The sequence below is a fragment of the Scardinius erythrophthalmus genome, assembly GCF_964197995.2.
Source record: "Scardinius erythrophthalmus genome assembly, chromosome: 20".
NCBI lineage: Eukaryota > Metazoa > Chordata > Actinopteri > Cypriniformes > Leuciscidae > Scardinius > Scardinius erythrophthalmus.
The window spans coordinates 10,345,841-10,364,392 of NC_138240.1; the positions used below are offsets into that span (position 1 = coordinate 10,345,841).

Below are 18,552 nucleotides of genomic sequence, written 5' to 3' on the forward strand. Positions count from 1 at the left end.
ACCTACCCTCATATCATTATCAAATGTATTTCTAGAACACAGTTCCAGTAGTGGGATTGAATGTGAGATTGAATAAGTGCCAACATCAGTTGGATTCTGACGTCAACCCGACTTTTATTTCCAACCAAAATCCAACGTCGGATGCTGACGTCAATCTGACTTTCATTTCCAAACAAAATGCAACCCAAATCACAACTTTACTACTTTCTACTCAAGGACCTTGACAGAAATGTAGTGGAGTAAAAAGTATGATATTTGTCTTTCAGATGTAGTGAATTTAAAGTAAAAAGTTTCCAGAAAAAATAATACTCAAGTAAAGTACATATACTCAAAAAGTGTATTTAAGTACAGTACTCAAGTAAATGTACTTTGTTACTGTCCACCTCTGCTGGAAATATTAATAAAACTTGACTTCTATGTGAGAAGTCAAGTAAAGTCACCTTTAATTAGGCTAGGCTATATAGCGCATACAGGCCTACATATTGTTTCAAAGCAGCTTTTCAGTGATAACAGGAAAACTATGAATTTCGGCTGTTGTTCAGCTGCAGTCAAGTTACATACATAGGCTACCTGTAGTGCCATCTAGTGCACTTCACTATTGTTAATAGAGACGCACAATTTATAAGATAGATAGTAAAAACTGTTTAGCACAATTAGTAACGTTCCATCCTAGAGTTATTTAAAATGAGATTACACTATTTACATTCAAGTTCTATTGTGGTGGATGACAAAGCAGAAGATTTCACCTCTCCAAAATGCAAAAAAAAAAAAAGAACAAGACGTCACATCTCTACTAGACAAGTTATATTTACAACCCAAATTAGATATGAGGTTAGTTGTTTCAACAAATCCTTTTAGTCCTGATGACTTAATATAGTCAAGGCCTGATTTCAATTTTAACAGCGATTGAAATCTATCAAAAAGTGGGTGATTTCTTCTCCTCTGCATGTGGACCAACTATTAAGACTTCTTGCTCTTCCTTGTTATGTAGCTCTGGTAGTAAAAGTTGCTGAAAAGTATAATGAGGCTGACGCAGTACGCAAACACAACTGCATTCATGGAATCAGGGAAGTCACACTCAGTGAAGAGGTTGTATCCAGTGTGAAGAGTCAGCAAGACAAACTGGACCTGTAATGAGAGGTTGTTCAACAGTCGGTGTTGATGTGTTATGAATGTTTACTCTTACGGATCCTAATGGGAAAAAGTATCAGCTGGCCATCTTCTAACAGGACATGTCTATTGAAGCAATTTATTTTTAGAAAAAAAAAAAGAAAAAAAAAAAGAAGGATTTAACAAAAGGCTCTGGTAGTCTAAAAATGTATTTTCAAATGACCAGATTATCAATGCGTGTGTGTTTATGTGTATTTACCAGCTGCAGAGAGGTGAGGTAGCGCTTCCACCACAGATATTTCTGCATGTGAGGGCCCAGGGCGGCCAGGCCATAGTACGAATACATCACAATATGAACAAAAGTGTTCAGCAGCCCAATAAAAAATGCTGAAAGAATAGGCAAAAAGGCACACAGTTACATTTATAAAATACAAGATATTCTGTTCAAAAATAATTACATGCATAGCATAATTGTTACATTTAATGGGTCTAATATATACAAATCCAAGAGGCTAGGGAAAAAAAGGTGCATATTAACTAATATTGATAAAAAAATAAAATAATCTACCTTAGTAACTGACTATAACGTTAACAATTTATCAGTTCAAATTGTTTTGCATGTTCAGGCACATATTTTGGACTTACATTGACCTCCCGCCACAAATTTCACTCCAGCCCACCAGTTGAAGATCATAGTTGCATGATGATACATGTGTAGAAATGTGAGTTGGCTATTCTTTTTTCTTAGGATGAAAAAGATCTAAATGTGGAAATTGACAGAGAAAGCATATTTTTTTAAACCGCATGTCTACCCTGGGTGAAACAATCTGCACTAATCATATCTGTTAAATTAGTCAAACTCACTGTATCACTGAGCTCAATGACTTTAGAGAAGAAGAACCACCAGCATACATTGGCCATCTAAAAGTATAACAAGTAAACAACTATAAACAACTATTTGCAATACAGGAATTATTGGTTAGGCAACATGTCAAACAGTCGTAATCACCCTCATTCCCAATGGACTGCGGCTATAGTCCACAGGTTGACACAGATAACTGTAGTTTGCCAGCCATGATGTGACCAAGAACTGTGGAAAGAAAAGAAAAATACACTGGTGATACCAGCAGGTCATGAGTGGATGGATCTTTTAAAGATTTGATGACGAAGTTATTTTAACATAAGTATTTGAAATAACCTTTAAAAAATTGAACTTGAGTAATGTATAATGTACCTCGTGGAACATGTAAACAGACAAACCGACCATGGCAAAGTTGTACACAATAAGCACTGCTTTTAGGTTCACTGGCTCCTTGTGTTTCATAAGTTTGGGTCCGATCCAAATAACACCAAGATAGCACAAAAATATACAGATGATCGGTACAGGAGAGTAGACTAGAAGCCATGGGTCCGTCCGCTTATCTGAAATAAAAAGACGGAACACAAGGAGCTTTGCATATCATATTATTGTTATAATACAAATACTATACATGTAGATAGCACAGTAAAATAAATAATAATTAATAATAATTTAATATAATTAAATCACTTATAATATATAAAATAAATCATACCCCCATTCTCTAGAATCCAGCGGTGCATGGATTCCACTCTCTGCCACGTTGTTTCCATAGAGGACACTAATATAGGATTGCTCTTATTAAAATGAAATTTACAAGACTAGCATTTGACAGTAGAAGAGGTGGAAACACGTAAAAACAAGAGTTTTTATTATTAGCCTACTACTACTTTTTGCTATGCAGATGAATAGCCTATACATTTCATAAATATCCCTTCTATAATAAATCGAATTAGCATAATATATGTTTATGCGTTAATGCAGATTTGTATGACTTTCTTGATGACGAACAAGACTGTTTGAACACAATGGTTTGAGTGAACGTCTTTAAAACGTTCTTTGCTTAGGCTATCCATTCATACATTCTTACAATTAGTGCAACATTTTTTTTATTTATGAAATTTAAAGTACATTGTGCGTTTTTATTTTCAACAATTATTGTTTGTACAGTATATGGATTAACCCATATTTTGATAAGTCTGCAATCACCTTAACTTGCCGGTGAACTTACCTGAGGTCGAGGACACGTACAAACGTATCGCAATGTGTGGAAGAGTTCAGATCAAGCGCACGGTCAGATGACAACTTTGAACTTCCACAAAATTATTTGAGTAACATGGGAAATTGTGCGTTATCAGTTGAAGTGCACAGAACTAAAGAAAAACTTTGGACTGCACCCAGTTTTAACAGCTCACATTTCACAGTTAAAAGCCCCACCGTTGCAAGTAAAACATACATATAAATCTGATTTTCTTTTCAAATAGACCAAAGGATAAAACGTAAAACGTTCTGAAAATGTATAGCCTTTTTTCACATACATGTTAGATTATAAATAATCACACGTTCATTTAAAAATGTATGTCTTGACTCTTATTTTGACAAGCCAGTGTTAGACAGGGAAGGGCATTCAGGGCGCAGAAAATGAAATTAACATGACCATGTTATTTAATTGACCTGTTTGGCTAAAGGCTGTTAAATAATAATAATAAAGTATGCAGCTAAATTAAACAAGGTAGTGAGAAATATTGTACATAATTATGTCATGAAATATAAGGGCAGATTTATTTAAAAACAGCTGTCTTTTATTCTGGATTCTAAAAAATCAGGGTTATTATACATTTATTATTTACTTAAAAACATACCTCATAACAATGAATTATCGCTTTAAAAATAAAACAGATGTAGGTAATATGTGTTATTATATGTGACTCTTGACACGATAGCAAATTTACATGATAACCACATACAGAGAAGCTTCTGTCAACAGGTTTGGCTTTAAGTTGTTGACTTTGAGGTAGAAAAGAATTTAGAGAGGCTGAGTTGTTTGGGTCCTCCATTAGTAGCAGCACTCTTTGGCTTTTTTATTTTGTTTGACCGTTTCTCAGGGCTGGGTTTTCTCTTCTTTTCCTTAAAGATTGTGAAATGTCAGGACAGGACAATAACATATTTTTTAAATCAATACCAAGCAGTGCAAAATATAAAGCACATGCAAACTCAGGAAAACATACCTTGATGTCTGCCTTGCTTGAAGATTCATAGAGCTTCATAATCTGTGTAATTAAATATACAAGATTTACATACAAAATGACAGTAATAACACCACATATCTCAATACACATTTCTTGAACACACAAGTGAATGTAACACTAAACCATCATTTTATAACTATTCCCAACAAACTCATAACAAAGTCTTTCATTGTCCTATCAGATCTTTATGGAAGCTTGTTTCCGCCACAAAATAAAAAAAATTAAATGATAATTGTGACTTTTTATCTCACAATTGCGAGTTTACATCTCGCAATTCTGACTTTATTTCTCAGAATTGCGAGATACAAAGTCAGAATTGCGTGAAATAAAGTCGCAATTGCGTGTTATAAAGTCAGAATTGCGAGATATAAAGTCAGAATTGCGTGAAATAAAGTCACAATTGCGTGTTATAAAGTCAGAATTGCGTGAAATAAAGTCACAATTGCGTGTTATAAAGTCAGAATTGCGAGATATAAAGTCAGAATTGCGTGAAATAAAGTCAGAATTGCGAGATATAAAGTCAGAATTGCGTGAAATAAAGTCAGAATTGCGAGATATAAAGTCGCAATTGTGTGTTATAAAGTCAGAATTCTGACTTTTTTCTCGCAATTGCGACTTTATATCACGCAATTCTGACTTTATAACACGCAATTGCGAGTTTATATCTCGCAATTCTGACATTTTCTCAGAATTGTGAGATATAAACTCACAATTGTGAGATATAAAGTCCAATTCTAAGGGGGAAAAAAAGACAGATTTTTTTTTTTTTTTTTTTTTACCTCAGAATAGTTTATCTCACAATTCTGACTTTATAACACGCAATTGCGACTTTATATCATGCAATTCTGACTTTATATCTAATTGTGTATTATAAAGTCAGAATTGTGTGATATAAAGTCGCAATTGCGAGAAAAAAAGTCAGAATTATTTTATTGCAGTTAGTTGCCAAGGCAGGATTTAAATAATATAACAAATATTCATATAATATTTATTAGTGCTGTCAAATCGATTAGTCGCATCTAACAAAAAATTATTTTGTAAATATTTGTGTACATATTATATACTTACAAATTTTTATGTTAGATGCGATTAAACACGATTAATCGTTTTGACAGCACTTTTTATAACATTTTATTTTATTTCATGTCATATTTATTTCATATAGAGAAAGCTTGGCTTTGCTGTGACATCCATGACACAAAACACAAACCTTTTTAACCCCAGTGGATACAGCCGCCTCATGCAGAGCAGATTTACTGAGCCAGCAGGTCTTCTGCTCTCGCTTTCTATCAGACCAGTCAGACACACGCACGGAAAAGACAATGTAGGTTTGATGGATGTGGGAGAAAATATGAACCACCTGACAGAGAACACAGAAGACATTGATGAATATCAAATGCGTGTATTGTAACAAGAAGTGCACAACATGACCAAAGATGTAAATCATATGTTTGTTAATTAAATTTTGATCAGTTTGAAACTACTCAAAACCCAAGAACATATGATTTGGGAAAACTCCCACCTCTCCCACAAACTGCACTGAGTGAGTGTCCAGGGATGTTTCCAGCAGTTTTTGCATCATGTCACATATCAAGCCTTTATATTTACTCTCAGAGATATCAGCTTCCAAGAGCATGCTGGGTAGCTCCCACATCCCTGCCAAGAGTCCTGCAAAAGGCAAACACATGCTGGTAAATCCAAAATTGTGCAATTTTATTATATTTTCTGGAAGAAATTACTAATTCATCCAGTCAAAACTGCTGTTTCACCTTTGCTTGGTCTTTGAGCGAGCAGATATTCCATCTCTTCTCCGTCACGCTTACGTTCCACTATACAGGTTAGTGTTTGCTCTGCACGTGGAGCCTTTTTAACAGGCTTTCTTGGATAATTCTGCACCCCCAGCTGAGGGTCCCAGTCCTCTGATAGACACAAGTTACAGCTGTCACCAGCCGCTGTCAGAGAATATGAACAGACATTAGACAGGGTTTTTAATTTGATGAGCTGATGTATGAATAATGAGAGATTTTTCTTAAACAAGACTTACAACAATTCTCTATGTCAGGAACAGAGTTATTGAGAGTTGAGGCAAGTTTATTTAGAAGTCTTTTGGAGTCAATCTCTTGTTTAATGCTCACCTACAAAATAAAAGACAGAAAATGTTATATATAATAGGTTATTTGACAGTTTTAAAAGGAAGTGCACTTTTAAAAGGAAGGCCACTTTATTAGGTACACCTGTTCAACTGCCCATTAACACAATATATAATCAGCCAATCACATGGCAGCAACTCAATGCATGTAGGCATGGTCAAGACGTTCTGCTGAAGTTCAAACTGAGCATCAGAATGGGGAAGAAAGGTGATTTAAGTGACTTTGAACGTGGCATGGTTGTTGGTGCCAGATGGGATTCCTGCTGTGAAATTCATATGGTAGGGTCAGAATTTGGCATAAACAACATAAAAGCATGAATCCATCCTGTCGTGTATCAACGGTTCAGGGTGCTAGTGGTGTAATGGAGTGAGAGATATCTTCTTGGCACTCTTTAGGCCCCTTAGTACCAACTGAGTATTGTTTAAATGCCACAGCCTACCTAAGTATTGTTGCTGACCATGTCCATCCTTTTATGAACAGTGTACCCATCTTCTGATAGCTACTTCCAGCAGGATAAGACGCGTCATGTCTCAAAGCTCAAATCATCTTAAACTGGTTTTTAGAACATATACTCAAAATGGCCTCCAGTCACTAGATCTCAATCCAATAGAGCACCTTTGGGATGTGGTTGAACGGGAGATTCACATCATGGATGTGCAGCCGACAAATCTGCAGCAACTGCGTGATGCTATCATGTCAATATGGACTGAAATCTCTGAAGAATGTTTCCAGCACCTTGTTGAATCTATGCCATGAAGAATTAAGGCAGTTCTAAAGCTAAAAGGGGGTCCAACCTGGTACTACTAGGTGTACCTAATAAAGTGGCCGGTGAGTGTATATTGGTGACAGCTGTTCAGCAGTACCTTCCTAAATGCATGACAGTGGGACTGAATGGGACACTGGCTGCAGAGAGGGGATTTTGGGGTGCAGACTCTGGCCCCTAACTCCATCATAGCCTGATTAAAATCTCCAGGTCTCTCTTGGTCAACAAGTGTATCAGCAATTTTCCTGAAATAGGCCAATAATCATCACAATTAAATCCAACATTTTACAACTTAGACCTAAATTTTATGAACAGTAAATCTACTTGATGGATCTTTCAGTACCATAAAGCATCCGTTACAGTGGGGCCGCTGCTGTCCACTCCTATGGCTCGAACGCGACACAGAACTCGAATGACATTTCCATCAACTGCACCAGTCACCTGGAGAACAACAAACACCATTGGAGCTAAATATCCACAGTGTTTAATACCCTTACAATACAGTGGAGCACCAATTGATTTCAGTTGATCACACAAGTAAAGAACATCAATAAAAACAGTTACCTGTCCAAGTGCTATAGAACCGATCGCCCCGGCGGTGTAACGTCCAACCCCAGGCAACTGTTTCAGTAGTCCCGCTGTGGTCTTTGGCATCTGTCCATTCAGTTCTGACACCACCTATTTTAAAAAATCGTGCATAAAATGTCTTTATAATATGTGCAGATTACATAAATATAAAAAGAAAAACATCTAAGTATTTTCTAGATTCTGCATTACTACGTTTAAACCTACCTTCTGAGCGCCTTCATGCAGCCTGCGTCCTCGAGAGTAGTATCCAAGACCAGCCCACATTTGGTTCACTTCCTACAGGGAGGCAACAACGCACAACTGTCAGATGCTCACACTATGTCTCCGTCTGTTTATTTTGTGTACGTCTATTGATTTATCCATCACCTCCAGTGAAGCTGCAGCAAGTTTTTCCACAGTCGCCCATCTCTAAAAAATAAAGACGTAGAAACAGCATAAATGTGTGGCAGCTGTGAGAGGAGAAATCACACCTGAGGAGCTCGTCTACCTTCATCCATCTGTTATAGTAGTCTATCACTGTGGCAACTTGAGTCTGTTGTAACATGATCTCTGAGACCCACACTGGCATGAGAAGGAAAAAAAAAAACAATTAATTATTTAATAATAAAAAAGGATTTAGGTTATGATCAGCATGACATTAAAACCCTTTGTTTCATACCTGCATATGTCCTGATATTAACATCTGGTTCTGTCAAAGCCTGTATGGATTACAGCATAAGAACAACAATTAGGAAAAAAATCCTAATATTTTTATTTTATTTTTATTTTTCCTGCTCCTTTTTATAAACAGGTCAAGAAAAGGTTAGAATGCAATTAAACAATTTTGTAATAGTGTTTGTAATGGTATTTCCTTCATTTTGAAGCATTAGTTAAGCCACTGACACAATTAATGCAGCCAACGTTTTGTTGAAAATGTTTAATTTAATAATTCAACTTTAACTAAACAATATACATGGTTTTATAGACAATTCACAGATATGTAATATATTGATTTTTAGACCTAGAATTTTTTTTCTGCAGTGTAAAAAAAAAAAAAAAAAAAAATCTTAAATGCAGGTAGCTGTACATGATGGGCCCTTTAAATATATATGGTCAAAAATGATGTGCAATATTAGATGCCTTTACCAATGTTCTCCAGGGAAGCTCTCTCTTATTTTGATCATACCACTGCAGAAGGTGAGAGCGGAAAAGAGAGATTTCAGATGGATCGTGGAAAAAGTGGTATGATGAAGGTTCAGTTTCAGATGGTTCCTCTGATGGGAATATGAAATCAAGAAAAACTCAAACATTATAACATTTAAAGGAAAAATGGAGTTGCCTTGAAATCGTGTCTCTCAGTAGCACAAAGAGAACCACTCACCTTCTTTAATGGCATGCTTTGATTTCTTCTTATTGGTGGCTTTGACCACCTCTGTATTTTCTAGAGCTGCTGTCTTCCCCTTCTGCACTGCTGATCTTAACCTGCTCATAGCGGTGCACGAATTCTTCACTACTTCAGATTCAGATCAAGCACAAACTGAAACAAGTACATCAGTCGGGAAAAACATCACATTAAAACGTACTTCTGACAGTAAGCAATGGCTTAAGAGTTAAGGGACGCGATCTTTCATAACATGCAGCAGTACCGTTCCCGCCTTCTGTTTCACTTCCTGAAGGGCGGGGCGTGTTTGAACCAATAGCTGACACTGGAACGCCTCGTCACTGCATATTTAAAAAATGTTGGCGTGGTCAAAAACCTGTTCTGAGTCTGACTAAATAATGAATCTTCAACCTTTTCAGGCCTCGGAAGCCAAAGACAGAGCAGGCACCCCCTGTTACATACTGTATAAAAATGAGTGTTGCATTTCAACCTTGACTTATAACATGCATATAGTATCTTATTAATTTGAATAGCCTACTATAATTTGCATACTTTATTATGCTTATATCACATAGCCATTGAAATCTTTTTTAATATATAATTTAAAAAGTTTTGTAATGAACCCATATTGAAGTGAACCAAAGAAACACAGAAGACTGTTCACTATCTTTGTGACCACTTTATTATTTTATGTATAAATACACCATCATCAACAACAAAATATCACAAATAATTTTGTTCTTATTTCGAAGCTTGTTTTAAGCAGTGTTCAAGAATCTGAAATCTGTTCCTCAAGCACTGCAGAAAAATAAGGGGAAAATGAAAGGACATTGTGATACACAATCATTTTCAATGGTCAATTAAAAAAAAAAAAAAAAAAAAAACATACAATCTGGCCTTTTCTCTCTCGATCTTGAGATTTATCAACTCACCACATGAAATGTTTAATTTATTTGATCGTAAAATGTCAGCTTGAATATCATCCATGCTTAAATGCAGTTCATCCGCATTGTGCTGTAAACAATATGAAGAAAAAAACACATACTGACTGTTTTTTAAGTTAAAACGGCATATTTATATTTCAATTTCTCCATGAGGAAAACAGCTTATAAATCATAGTAAATTATGTTTTTGAGAATGTAAAAATGCAGAAAGCTTAAAGTGAAGGTTGATTAGGGGTAGGGTTAGGGGATATAATGTACAGTTTGTATAGTATAAAAATTATTATACTGTGGTCTGTCTAAATACTTGATTCTGATTGACTGGAAGGTGTGAAATCAAACCATGTAATGCATAGATAGTTCCAAGCCAGTTTAATCACCATTTTATATGAATGCACTGCTTTTTTTGAAGTTCACGCACAATTGTGTATATTGTGCTGAAAACATCAATAACAGCTTTAAGTTGTCAATGTTGGCAAATGACCTTGGTATAAGCGGGATAATCCATGGCTAGCTTAACGTCGGGTGGTTCTTTGCCTCCACGTTGTGCATTACACTTGTTTGATGCACAGCTAGCTGTGGATTATCCCTTACTTATGTCACTGGAATGTCCCCATAAAAAAAAGAAAACTGTGTGTGTGTGTGTGTGTGTGCATGTGTGTGTGAAACAGTAAAGCAGGAAATAACCTCACCATAAAAGACTCAAACAGTGTGCTGCCCATTGCTCTGCGTACATGCTCTTCCACCACTGGGTACATGCGGACAAAATGCTAAACAGACATTACACATTAATATCGTTTTCTTGCCCAATACTGCATTTACTTATGCCAGATGCAGAATGAACATATGTGATTGAGTGAGTGAGTGAGTGAGCGAGTGAGTGACATAGAGTGAGCGAGTGACTGAGAGTGACAGTGAGTGAGGGAGAGAGGGTGGATGTTTTAATTGTACCTCTAAAGCCAGGCTGGCTTGTCTCTGGGCATCTGCATGTTCCTGGTTACCCATTGCATACAGTAAGTGATGGATCACTCTGAGAGAGAGGAGTTCTTTAGATATCTCCTCACTTCTCTGTGCCAGAATCCTGTAACATTGTGTCAATATACCATACGTAATAAACACACAGATCAGCATGTCTCATATAATATTTTGCATGCTGTATGTCTTTAATGTGTCCATTGTTTGAAGTCACTGATTTCACCTGATGGTTTTTGCAGAAGCTGCTTGCAGGAGGAGCACAGGGAGCGAATCAGTCATTTTGGCCACTTCTGTATCTAACAAAACACTCAAACTGTTTCAGCTGAATCTCAAATACAACACTGGACTCTCAGATTTATGACTCTCATGACAGACAAATCAACAACTGTGAAAGATGTTAATTCAAGACACAATCCATGTTTGTTTCTCATCTCATCTGCGTCTGCTCCAAATAAATTTACAAAGCCCAAAAGGTAACAATTGAGAGGTTAAATTCATGATGTCTCCACGCTGCAATGTGGTCATAATTCAAAGCAGTATTGTTATTGGAGAACAACAAGTTTCAGTTGCAAACAACAACTTTCAACAAGCAGTTACACAACTTTCATGCCTTGCTTTAATTAAGAGAAAATGAGCAACAGATCATCATACCATCCAGAATCTTGTGTTTGGGGTTTCTCTCTTTAGCTGGTTTGAGAAAAGCCACCAGACCCCTGAGCAGAGCTGGTCTAACCTCTGATTGCATGAGCTCTGTTATCAGTTCTATGGCTGGAAGTCAAATAAAAGTGAAAATGAAACAGTGAGCTTCACAGAAGGGTAGACAACATTGCCAAATTTGAAATGTACACCTACCTTCATATTGTACTTCTAAATGCAGGGACCTCAGCCGATTCAGTAAGGGTTCCACTATGCTGTGATGGGCTGTTTTTATAATGGGCTGCACAAAAACAAAACAAAAATGATATGCTGACATTTCATGCATGACATCCCATATATATGATCTAAAACTATTTAAAAACTATTTTATTTTTCTAGTTCTTTCAGTATATAATTATTTATCATAAATGCAGTTTTCATGAGCTCATCAAACTATTAGTAAGACATATTTAGAAAATATTTCTTATATTTAAAAAATATAAAGACAAATTTGTACTTTTAAAAAATTAATTTGTTGCACGACAGGATGATTTAAGTGAGCTGTAAAAAAGCTAATAAGTGATGTAAAATAGTCATCAGTAATAGCACATACAATGTATACTTTTCACATATTAATGTTCATTTAAATATTGATGTTTAATAAAAAAGATAATGTTACACAAACACAGTAGTGGCTAAAAGTGATGTATGGCCTAGGAAAATTGACATCTTAACCTTTTGTTCCAATATTATTTTAAAAAGTGTTAAAGATTTTATAAGCATATTGCTTAGTGTTTGGAGTCAATTGTTTTATTTTTGACAACGCAACGAAACATCAAAAAAAAAATGTCCAGGTGGTCAATTACGGACATGCAAAAACAAGAGAGTATATTATTAATATTAATAACGTATTATGTTGTAGTCAATGTACCAGTATGATTTTTCCTGTGAGCTTTTTGTTTTTCTATGCATTTTTTTCAGCATTGTAAAATAAAAGCTATAGCTTGCCTTTTTTTTTTTTTTAAATAATTTTGTCAGATAAATACCTTAACCTGTTTAGTGTTATGTTCTTCCCTCATTTCTCAAATATTCTAAAAAATATAAAATATTTTTCTCATATTTGAATGGTTTAATCAAACTTCTACAAATAGCTCCTCTGGACATCACTTTTGGCCACTACTATAAATACATAATATACAATAGTACTTTTTTTTTTTTTTTTTTTACAATTAAAACAATTCCTCAGGTGTTGATTGTCATCCTGCGACACTGCTGTACCTGAACTATACGTAGAATCTGTAAAACAAGCTGCTGTGTTCTTGGTAAGGTGCAGGCCAGCAGGGCGATCAGGCCCTTGTACACCTGATTCTGGTATTTGGGGTTTCCATGGGCCAAAGACTCTAGCAGGTCGGCGGCGGTCCCCTGAGTCCCCTCCGTCTTAGACTTGGCCAGACATTCAGCTACAGCCTTCACACCTGTCAATCAGAGAAGAACAGATGCGAGAGCTGAAATAGCTAAGAGAAAATAAGCCTGTGTGTGTGTGTGTGTGTGTGTGTGTGTGTGTGTGTGTGTGTGTGTGTGTGTGTGTGTGTGTGTGTGTGTGTGTGTGTGTGTGTGTGTAAAGTTTTCAGAACTTGCCTGTCAAAATCCCCAACCTTCAAAACATATCCAGATTGGATCATGCAAGGTTTCAAACTCACAATATTTTATGGAAATGCTGCAAACTCTCATTCCTTAAAATGTCAGGAATGAAAAATGAGCTAGAACTGTTTCGCTTTTTGATTGTTAGTTTGTTGAGCGTTTGTGCAGTGTGAGTACCGTAGCTTTCACAGATAAGCTCTTTATATTTTTGGCCCGAGTTGGCGATGATCTGGAGCAGGTGAAGAGCCTCGGTCTTATCCTCTTCTTTGAGTTTGTCTTGCCCGAGAATCTCAAGCAGGGTCAGCACTCCACCCACCTCCAGAAACTCCATCATGTACTGATGACTGATCATCATTACATGAAACAAAAGGATACCATGTTAGGAAAGAAAGTGTTTCTGTTTTCTGGTGCGTGTGTATTTGCTTTTATTTACTGAATAGTTGTCATTTTGTATTACATTCTGCATTATTTTTCTCTTGTTTTGAAGTTTTACTGCTAAAGCTGAGCTTTTTATTGTGTAAGTTACAGTGATGAGTTTATTGTAGGATTTTAGTGTTTTTTTTACTTTGCATATTTATCCTCTAGTACTTAAATTATATTAGTCTTTTACCTGCTATTGGCAGAGAGGAAAACCCCCAATGCTCTCAGCTGAAGGTCTAGACACGATCCAAACATGTAGCTGGACCAAAAAAATTAAGGATGCATAAATGGCATGACTGAAAGTTTTAGTCTGAGATTCAGGAGCACAGATGGGTTATGCATGACCATATGCGTGGATACGTTAGTCTAATCCAGGCAGTGAGCCGAGCAAGGAACAGGCTGGCAACTTGAGCAAACTCAAGCTCCAGTTCAGGGCATGTCTTTCCTGTGTTCTTGGCCAGAAAGTTCCTCAGCATTCGACTACGCACCGTCTTACTGCCCTGGTCCCACTCATGGAGGAAACACATCACCTGACTGATGGATGTCTGCTCTTTACTGCTAGACATGACTCAAGCATTTCACAGACTGCGGAGAACGATGAAAAACATGAGCTAATGTAACATATAAACATATTTGTACTGTACTTTTGGAAATCATAATTAATAGATTTGGAACATACATTTTAGATAGCTTATATTTAATAGATTTAGATGAATAAAATCACAACACATAAAAAAAATGCGCCAACTTGAAGGCTATAACAGTTACCCCAAAATAAGTATTATGGGATAACGTTAGGCCTAGTGTTCGTGAAAACTAACCCCAGTCTCCCCCAAAAACACAGTGTAAGAAGCCTGTACATTATTTATGCCTAAAATGTCTATTAAAATAAGCTCATTTAATGTCTGAACATAAAACGGACATTAAACGAAGAATTACACCAAAAACTCAGTTACCGCATATTGTCAATTTCTCCATTATAAACAGAAATACGCGAACGTAATTAATTTGTCAGTATTTAAATGTTTTGTGTACGGTAATAAAACAGCTTTCGTCGGATTGTGGTTGTTTTCCATTTGCTGTAACGCACACTCAAAAAAAGAAAATTTAATTCGTTAACGTTTACTTTAGTATACAAATCTTAACAGTTTTCTGTTTTGTTTACCAGGTAACAGCGCATTCGGAACACCATGACACCCATAGACATGATAAAACCAAACTCACCTTCACTTCCGCAGATGTTTGCGGTTTCCATGGTTGCTGAAGTTTACGGTGTCCGTTTGGGAACATTCGAGGTCAGAGGTGTGAAAATGTTAAGAGGTGTGAATTCATGTTTATTACCCAGGGGGCAAAACACCTGTTTTTTAGGAAATCAGACATGGGCTGCTGTAAAAGGTTGTCATATAAAAATGAAATCTACGATGTCTGAGGATCACAACCTGGGTGGCCAACCCGGTCAACAAGCTGCTGGAAACTTGTAATTAGGGTCAAAACAATGTTACCTCAAATTCGGCTTTAACTCCCAGAATCACCCAAACATGCTAAAACGGTTTAATTATATTCATGAATCGTGAGCCATATCTCCCTGATACTTTATGCTAGAAACAAACTGAGCACACCTTTAGAAAGAGTGGAAGATAAGCTTTCATCTGATGCCTTGATTGTACATGTAATTAGAATGTAAGAGTTAACAATGCCTCTTAATTCATAGGTAGGCAAAAAAAAAAAAAAAAAAATATTGAACATTCCATTTGTAATCGGTAGCATTCTTTTCCCTTTGTTGTTGTTACAATAAACAAATTACCATGTAAAGTTAACTTTTACTGGATGAAATCATATTTTGATTTTTTTTTACTAACCAGACAGTCCTCATGGCCCATAACACATTTAGAGGGAATTCAATTTCAAGCCTATAATAGCCTGTCAATTCAAACAAGATCCAAGAAAGAAGTTTACCATTAACTTGTGTTAATTGTATACTGCTCTGTTTCTGTATGTACAGTATATCGTTTGCATATTTATGCAATATCAATTATTTGTATTGCAATGTCTATTTCTAATATTCTTTCACAAGTGGGATAGCTTTATTTATTCTATTAAAATAAAAAAAGGGATTTGAGGATTTTGGGTTAGGCTGGTTAGTGTTCAATCCTGGTGTTTGGAGTGTGAGACAAAGGTACTGACAACTAAATGCTGAAAGACTAAAACACACAGGAGTCATGTGTGGAGTAGGTTTAAAAGTATTTACTGATTAAAACTGTTACATTAAGTAGCAATTTGTACCAAAAAAAAAAAAAAAAAAAAACGAAACAGACAAACAGATTACAATTCAGGGTGACAACTAATTTCTGTAATAATGTTTATACAATTTGTTTAGCTGTTTCGGAATCACCGCTGCTGTCGCTGCTCTCTAGTGTTTCAGCATGCTGTGTCCTACTACATTTGGTTGCCAACCCCTAGCAACGGCATCCTATGTAGCATGGAGCAGTTCTTCTGACAACCTTTAACCAGAGATGGGCACAAATACATCAAAAAGTATTTAATTAAAATACAAGTAATTTGTAATTTGAAAATACAAAAATATATTTTTTACAGTCTTCTGTAGTGTAAGTGTGGCGTTAGGTACATGTAAGAGTCTAGAATATTGCAATATTATTGTTTAGTGCAGAAGATGCGCTTTTAACGTACATGTTGCCACATACTGTCATAATAAAATATAATTACGCATATAACACTATATTTGTATTATTTACACAAAAACTAGTTAACGCTGCTGTGAGGGTGTTTCTAATAGCGCGGCTGTGACAAAGTTGACAACTTTCTCTCTTCCGACTGCCATTATCTATTTTTTTACTCTTTTTGAAAGTTGTGAAAACACTGTTGTGGCCTTTTTCTTTTGCTATTTGAGCAAATTGGAACACAAAAATATATATTTAATGTAGTCTTTCATTCACTGCTATAGAAGTTAACCCAACTATGATGCCTTACACTTCTGAGAAACCCAGAAATGTGAACAGGGTCAATAGGATGTGTCACATCACGTGATTTACTTGCCAAAAACTGTGATAGGCAATTTGGTAGTCCTATTTGTATTTTATGTCTATGGTCCTAGGGATAGTTCACCCAAAAAGGAAAATTAGCCCATGATTTATTCACCCTGACGTCATCCTAGGTGTATATTACTTTCTTCTTTCAGAAGAATACAATCAGAGTTATATTAAAAAGTGTCGTGGCTTTTCCAAGCTTTATAATGACAGTCAATGGGTATATTTTTCATCAAAGTGCATCTATCCATCATAAAAGTGCATCTGTCCATCATAAAAGTGCATCTGTCCATCATAAAAGCATATCTATCCATCATAAAGTGCATCTATCCATCATAAAAGTACATCTATCCATCATAAAAGTGCATCTGTCCATCATAAAAGTGCATCTATCCATCATAAAAGTGCGTCTATCCATCATAAAAGTGCGTCTATCCATCATAAAAGTGCATCTATCCATCATAAAAGTGCATCTGTCCATCATAAAGGTGCATCTGTCCATCATAAAAGTGCATCTATCCATCATAAAAGTACATCTATCCATCATAAAAGTGCATCTATCCATCATAAAAGTGCATCTATCCATCATAAAAGTGCATCTATCCATCATAAAAGTGCATGTGTCAATCATAAAAGTGCGTCTATCCATCATAAAAGTGCATCTATCCATCATAAAAGTACATCTATCCATCATAAAAGTGCATCTCTCCATCATAAAAGTGCATGTGTCAATCATAAAAGTGCGTCTATCCATCATAAAAGTGCGTCTATCCATCATAAAAGTGCATCTATCCATGCATAAAAGTACATCTATGATGGATAGACACTCTTTTATGATAGATAGATGCACTTTTATGATGGACACATGCACTTTTATGATGGATAGATTTGCTTTTATGATGGACAGATGCACTTTTATGATGGACAGATGCACTTTTATGATGGATAGATGCACTTTTATGATGGATAGATGCACTTTTATGATGGATAGACGCACTTTTATGATGGACAGATACACTTTTATGATGGATAGATGCACTTTTATGATGGGTAGACGCACTTTTATGATTGACACATGCACTTTTATGATGGATAGATGCACTTTTATGATGGATAGATGCACTTTTGTGATGGATAGATGCACTTTTATGATGGATAGGTGCACTTTTATGATGGACAGATGCACTTTTATGATTGACACATGCACTTTTATGATGGATAGATGCACTTTTATGATGGATAGATGCACTTTTATGATGGATAGATGCACTTTTATGATGGATAGATGTACTTTTATGATGGATAGATGCACTTTTATGATGGACAGATGCACCTTTATGATGGACAGATGCACTTTTATGATGGATAGATGCACTTTTATGATGGATAGACGCACTTTTATGATGGATAGACGCACTTTTATGATGGATAGATGCACTTTTATGATGGACAGATGCACTTTTATGATGGATAGATGTACTTTTATGATGGATAGATGCACTTTATGATGGATAGATATGCTTTTATGATGGACAGATGCACTTTTATGATGGACAGATGCACTTTTATGATGGATAGATGCACTTTGATGAAAAATATACCCATTGACTGTCATTATAAAGCTTGGAAAAGCCACGACACTTTTTAATATAACTCTGATTGTATTCTTCTGAAAGAAGAAAGTAATATACACCTAGGATGACGTCAGGGTGAATAAATCATGGGCTAATTTTCCTTTTTGGGTGAACTATCCCTAGGACCATAGACATAAAATACAAATAGGACTACCAAATTGCCTATCACAGTTTTTGGCAAG

At 35.9% G+C, this 18,552-nt stretch overlaps 3 protein-coding genes across 8 annotated transcripts; all 3 read right to left on the reverse strand.

The window, feature by feature from the left end:
- Nucleotides 1-62: 62 nt before the first annotated feature.
- elovl8b (ELOVL fatty acid elongase 8b) lies at nucleotides 63-3,391 on the reverse strand. The gene is made up of 8 exons (XM_081348986.1): nucleotides 3,201-3,391; nucleotides 2,685-2,750; nucleotides 2,345-2,532; nucleotides 2,120-2,200; nucleotides 1,975-2,031; nucleotides 1,756-1,870; nucleotides 1,370-1,497; nucleotides 63-1,128 (listed from the first exon to the last, which is right to left on the reverse strand). The coding sequence occupies exons 2-8, from the start codon at nucleotides 2,740-2,742 to the stop codon at nucleotides 961-963; spliced, it is 795 nt and encodes a 264-aa protein (XP_081205112.1). The 5' UTR covers nucleotides 2,743-2,750; nucleotides 3,201-3,391; the 3' UTR covers nucleotides 63-960.
- A 365-nt stretch (nucleotides 3,392-3,756) lies between these two features.
- On the reverse strand, nucleotides 3,757-9,403 carry mutyh (mutY DNA glycosylase). 2 transcript variants are annotated; one of them, XM_081348984.1, is made up of 16 exons: nucleotides 9,345-9,403; nucleotides 9,080-9,235; nucleotides 8,845-8,972; nucleotides 8,378-8,417; nucleotides 8,207-8,280; nucleotides 8,086-8,127; nucleotides 7,924-7,995; nucleotides 7,696-7,809; nucleotides 7,475-7,572; nucleotides 7,232-7,376; nucleotides 6,263-6,353; nucleotides 5,988-6,170; nucleotides 5,741-5,886; nucleotides 5,429-5,578; nucleotides 4,198-4,239; nucleotides 3,757-4,096 (listed from the first exon to the last, which is right to left on the reverse strand). In XM_081348984.1, exons 2-16 carry the CDS (start codon nucleotides 9,186-9,188, stop codon nucleotides 3,965-3,967), a joined length of 1,566 nt encoding a protein of 521 aa, XP_081205110.1. In that variant the 5' UTR covers nucleotides 9,189-9,235; nucleotides 9,345-9,403; the 3' UTR covers nucleotides 3,757-3,964. The 2 variants fall into 2 exon arrangements, with proteins under 2 accessions (XP_081205110.1, XP_081205111.1); XM_081348985.1 differs by having other exon boundaries at nucleotides 8,845-8,886; nucleotides 9,080-9,363.
- A 337-nt stretch (nucleotides 9,404-9,740) lies between these two features.
- On the reverse strand, nucleotides 9,741-14,970 carry armh1 (armadillo like helical domain containing 1). 5 transcript variants are annotated; one of them, XM_081348810.1, is made up of 12 exons: nucleotides 14,858-14,917; nucleotides 14,053-14,277; nucleotides 13,883-13,951; nucleotides 13,450-13,616; nucleotides 12,910-13,106; nucleotides 11,848-11,932; nucleotides 11,647-11,763; nucleotides 11,219-11,291; nucleotides 10,972-11,101; nucleotides 10,713-10,790; nucleotides 10,012-10,093; nucleotides 9,741-9,877 (listed from the first exon to the last, which is right to left on the reverse strand). In XM_081348810.1, the coding sequence occupies exons 2-12, from the start codon at nucleotides 14,256-14,258 to the stop codon at nucleotides 9,849-9,851; spliced, it is 1,233 nt and encodes a 410-aa protein (XP_081204936.1). In that variant the 5' UTR covers nucleotides 14,259-14,277; nucleotides 14,858-14,917; the 3' UTR covers nucleotides 9,741-9,848. The 5 variants fall into 5 exon arrangements, with proteins under 5 accessions (XP_081204936.1, XP_081204939.1, XP_081204940.1 ...); XM_081348811.1 differs by having other exon boundaries at nucleotides 9,751-9,877; nucleotides 11,219-11,285; nucleotides 14,917-14,970; XM_081348812.1 differs by having other exon boundaries at nucleotides 9,751-9,877; nucleotides 11,219-11,285; nucleotides 14,858-14,923.
- Nucleotides 14,971-18,552: the final 3,582 nt, after the last annotated feature.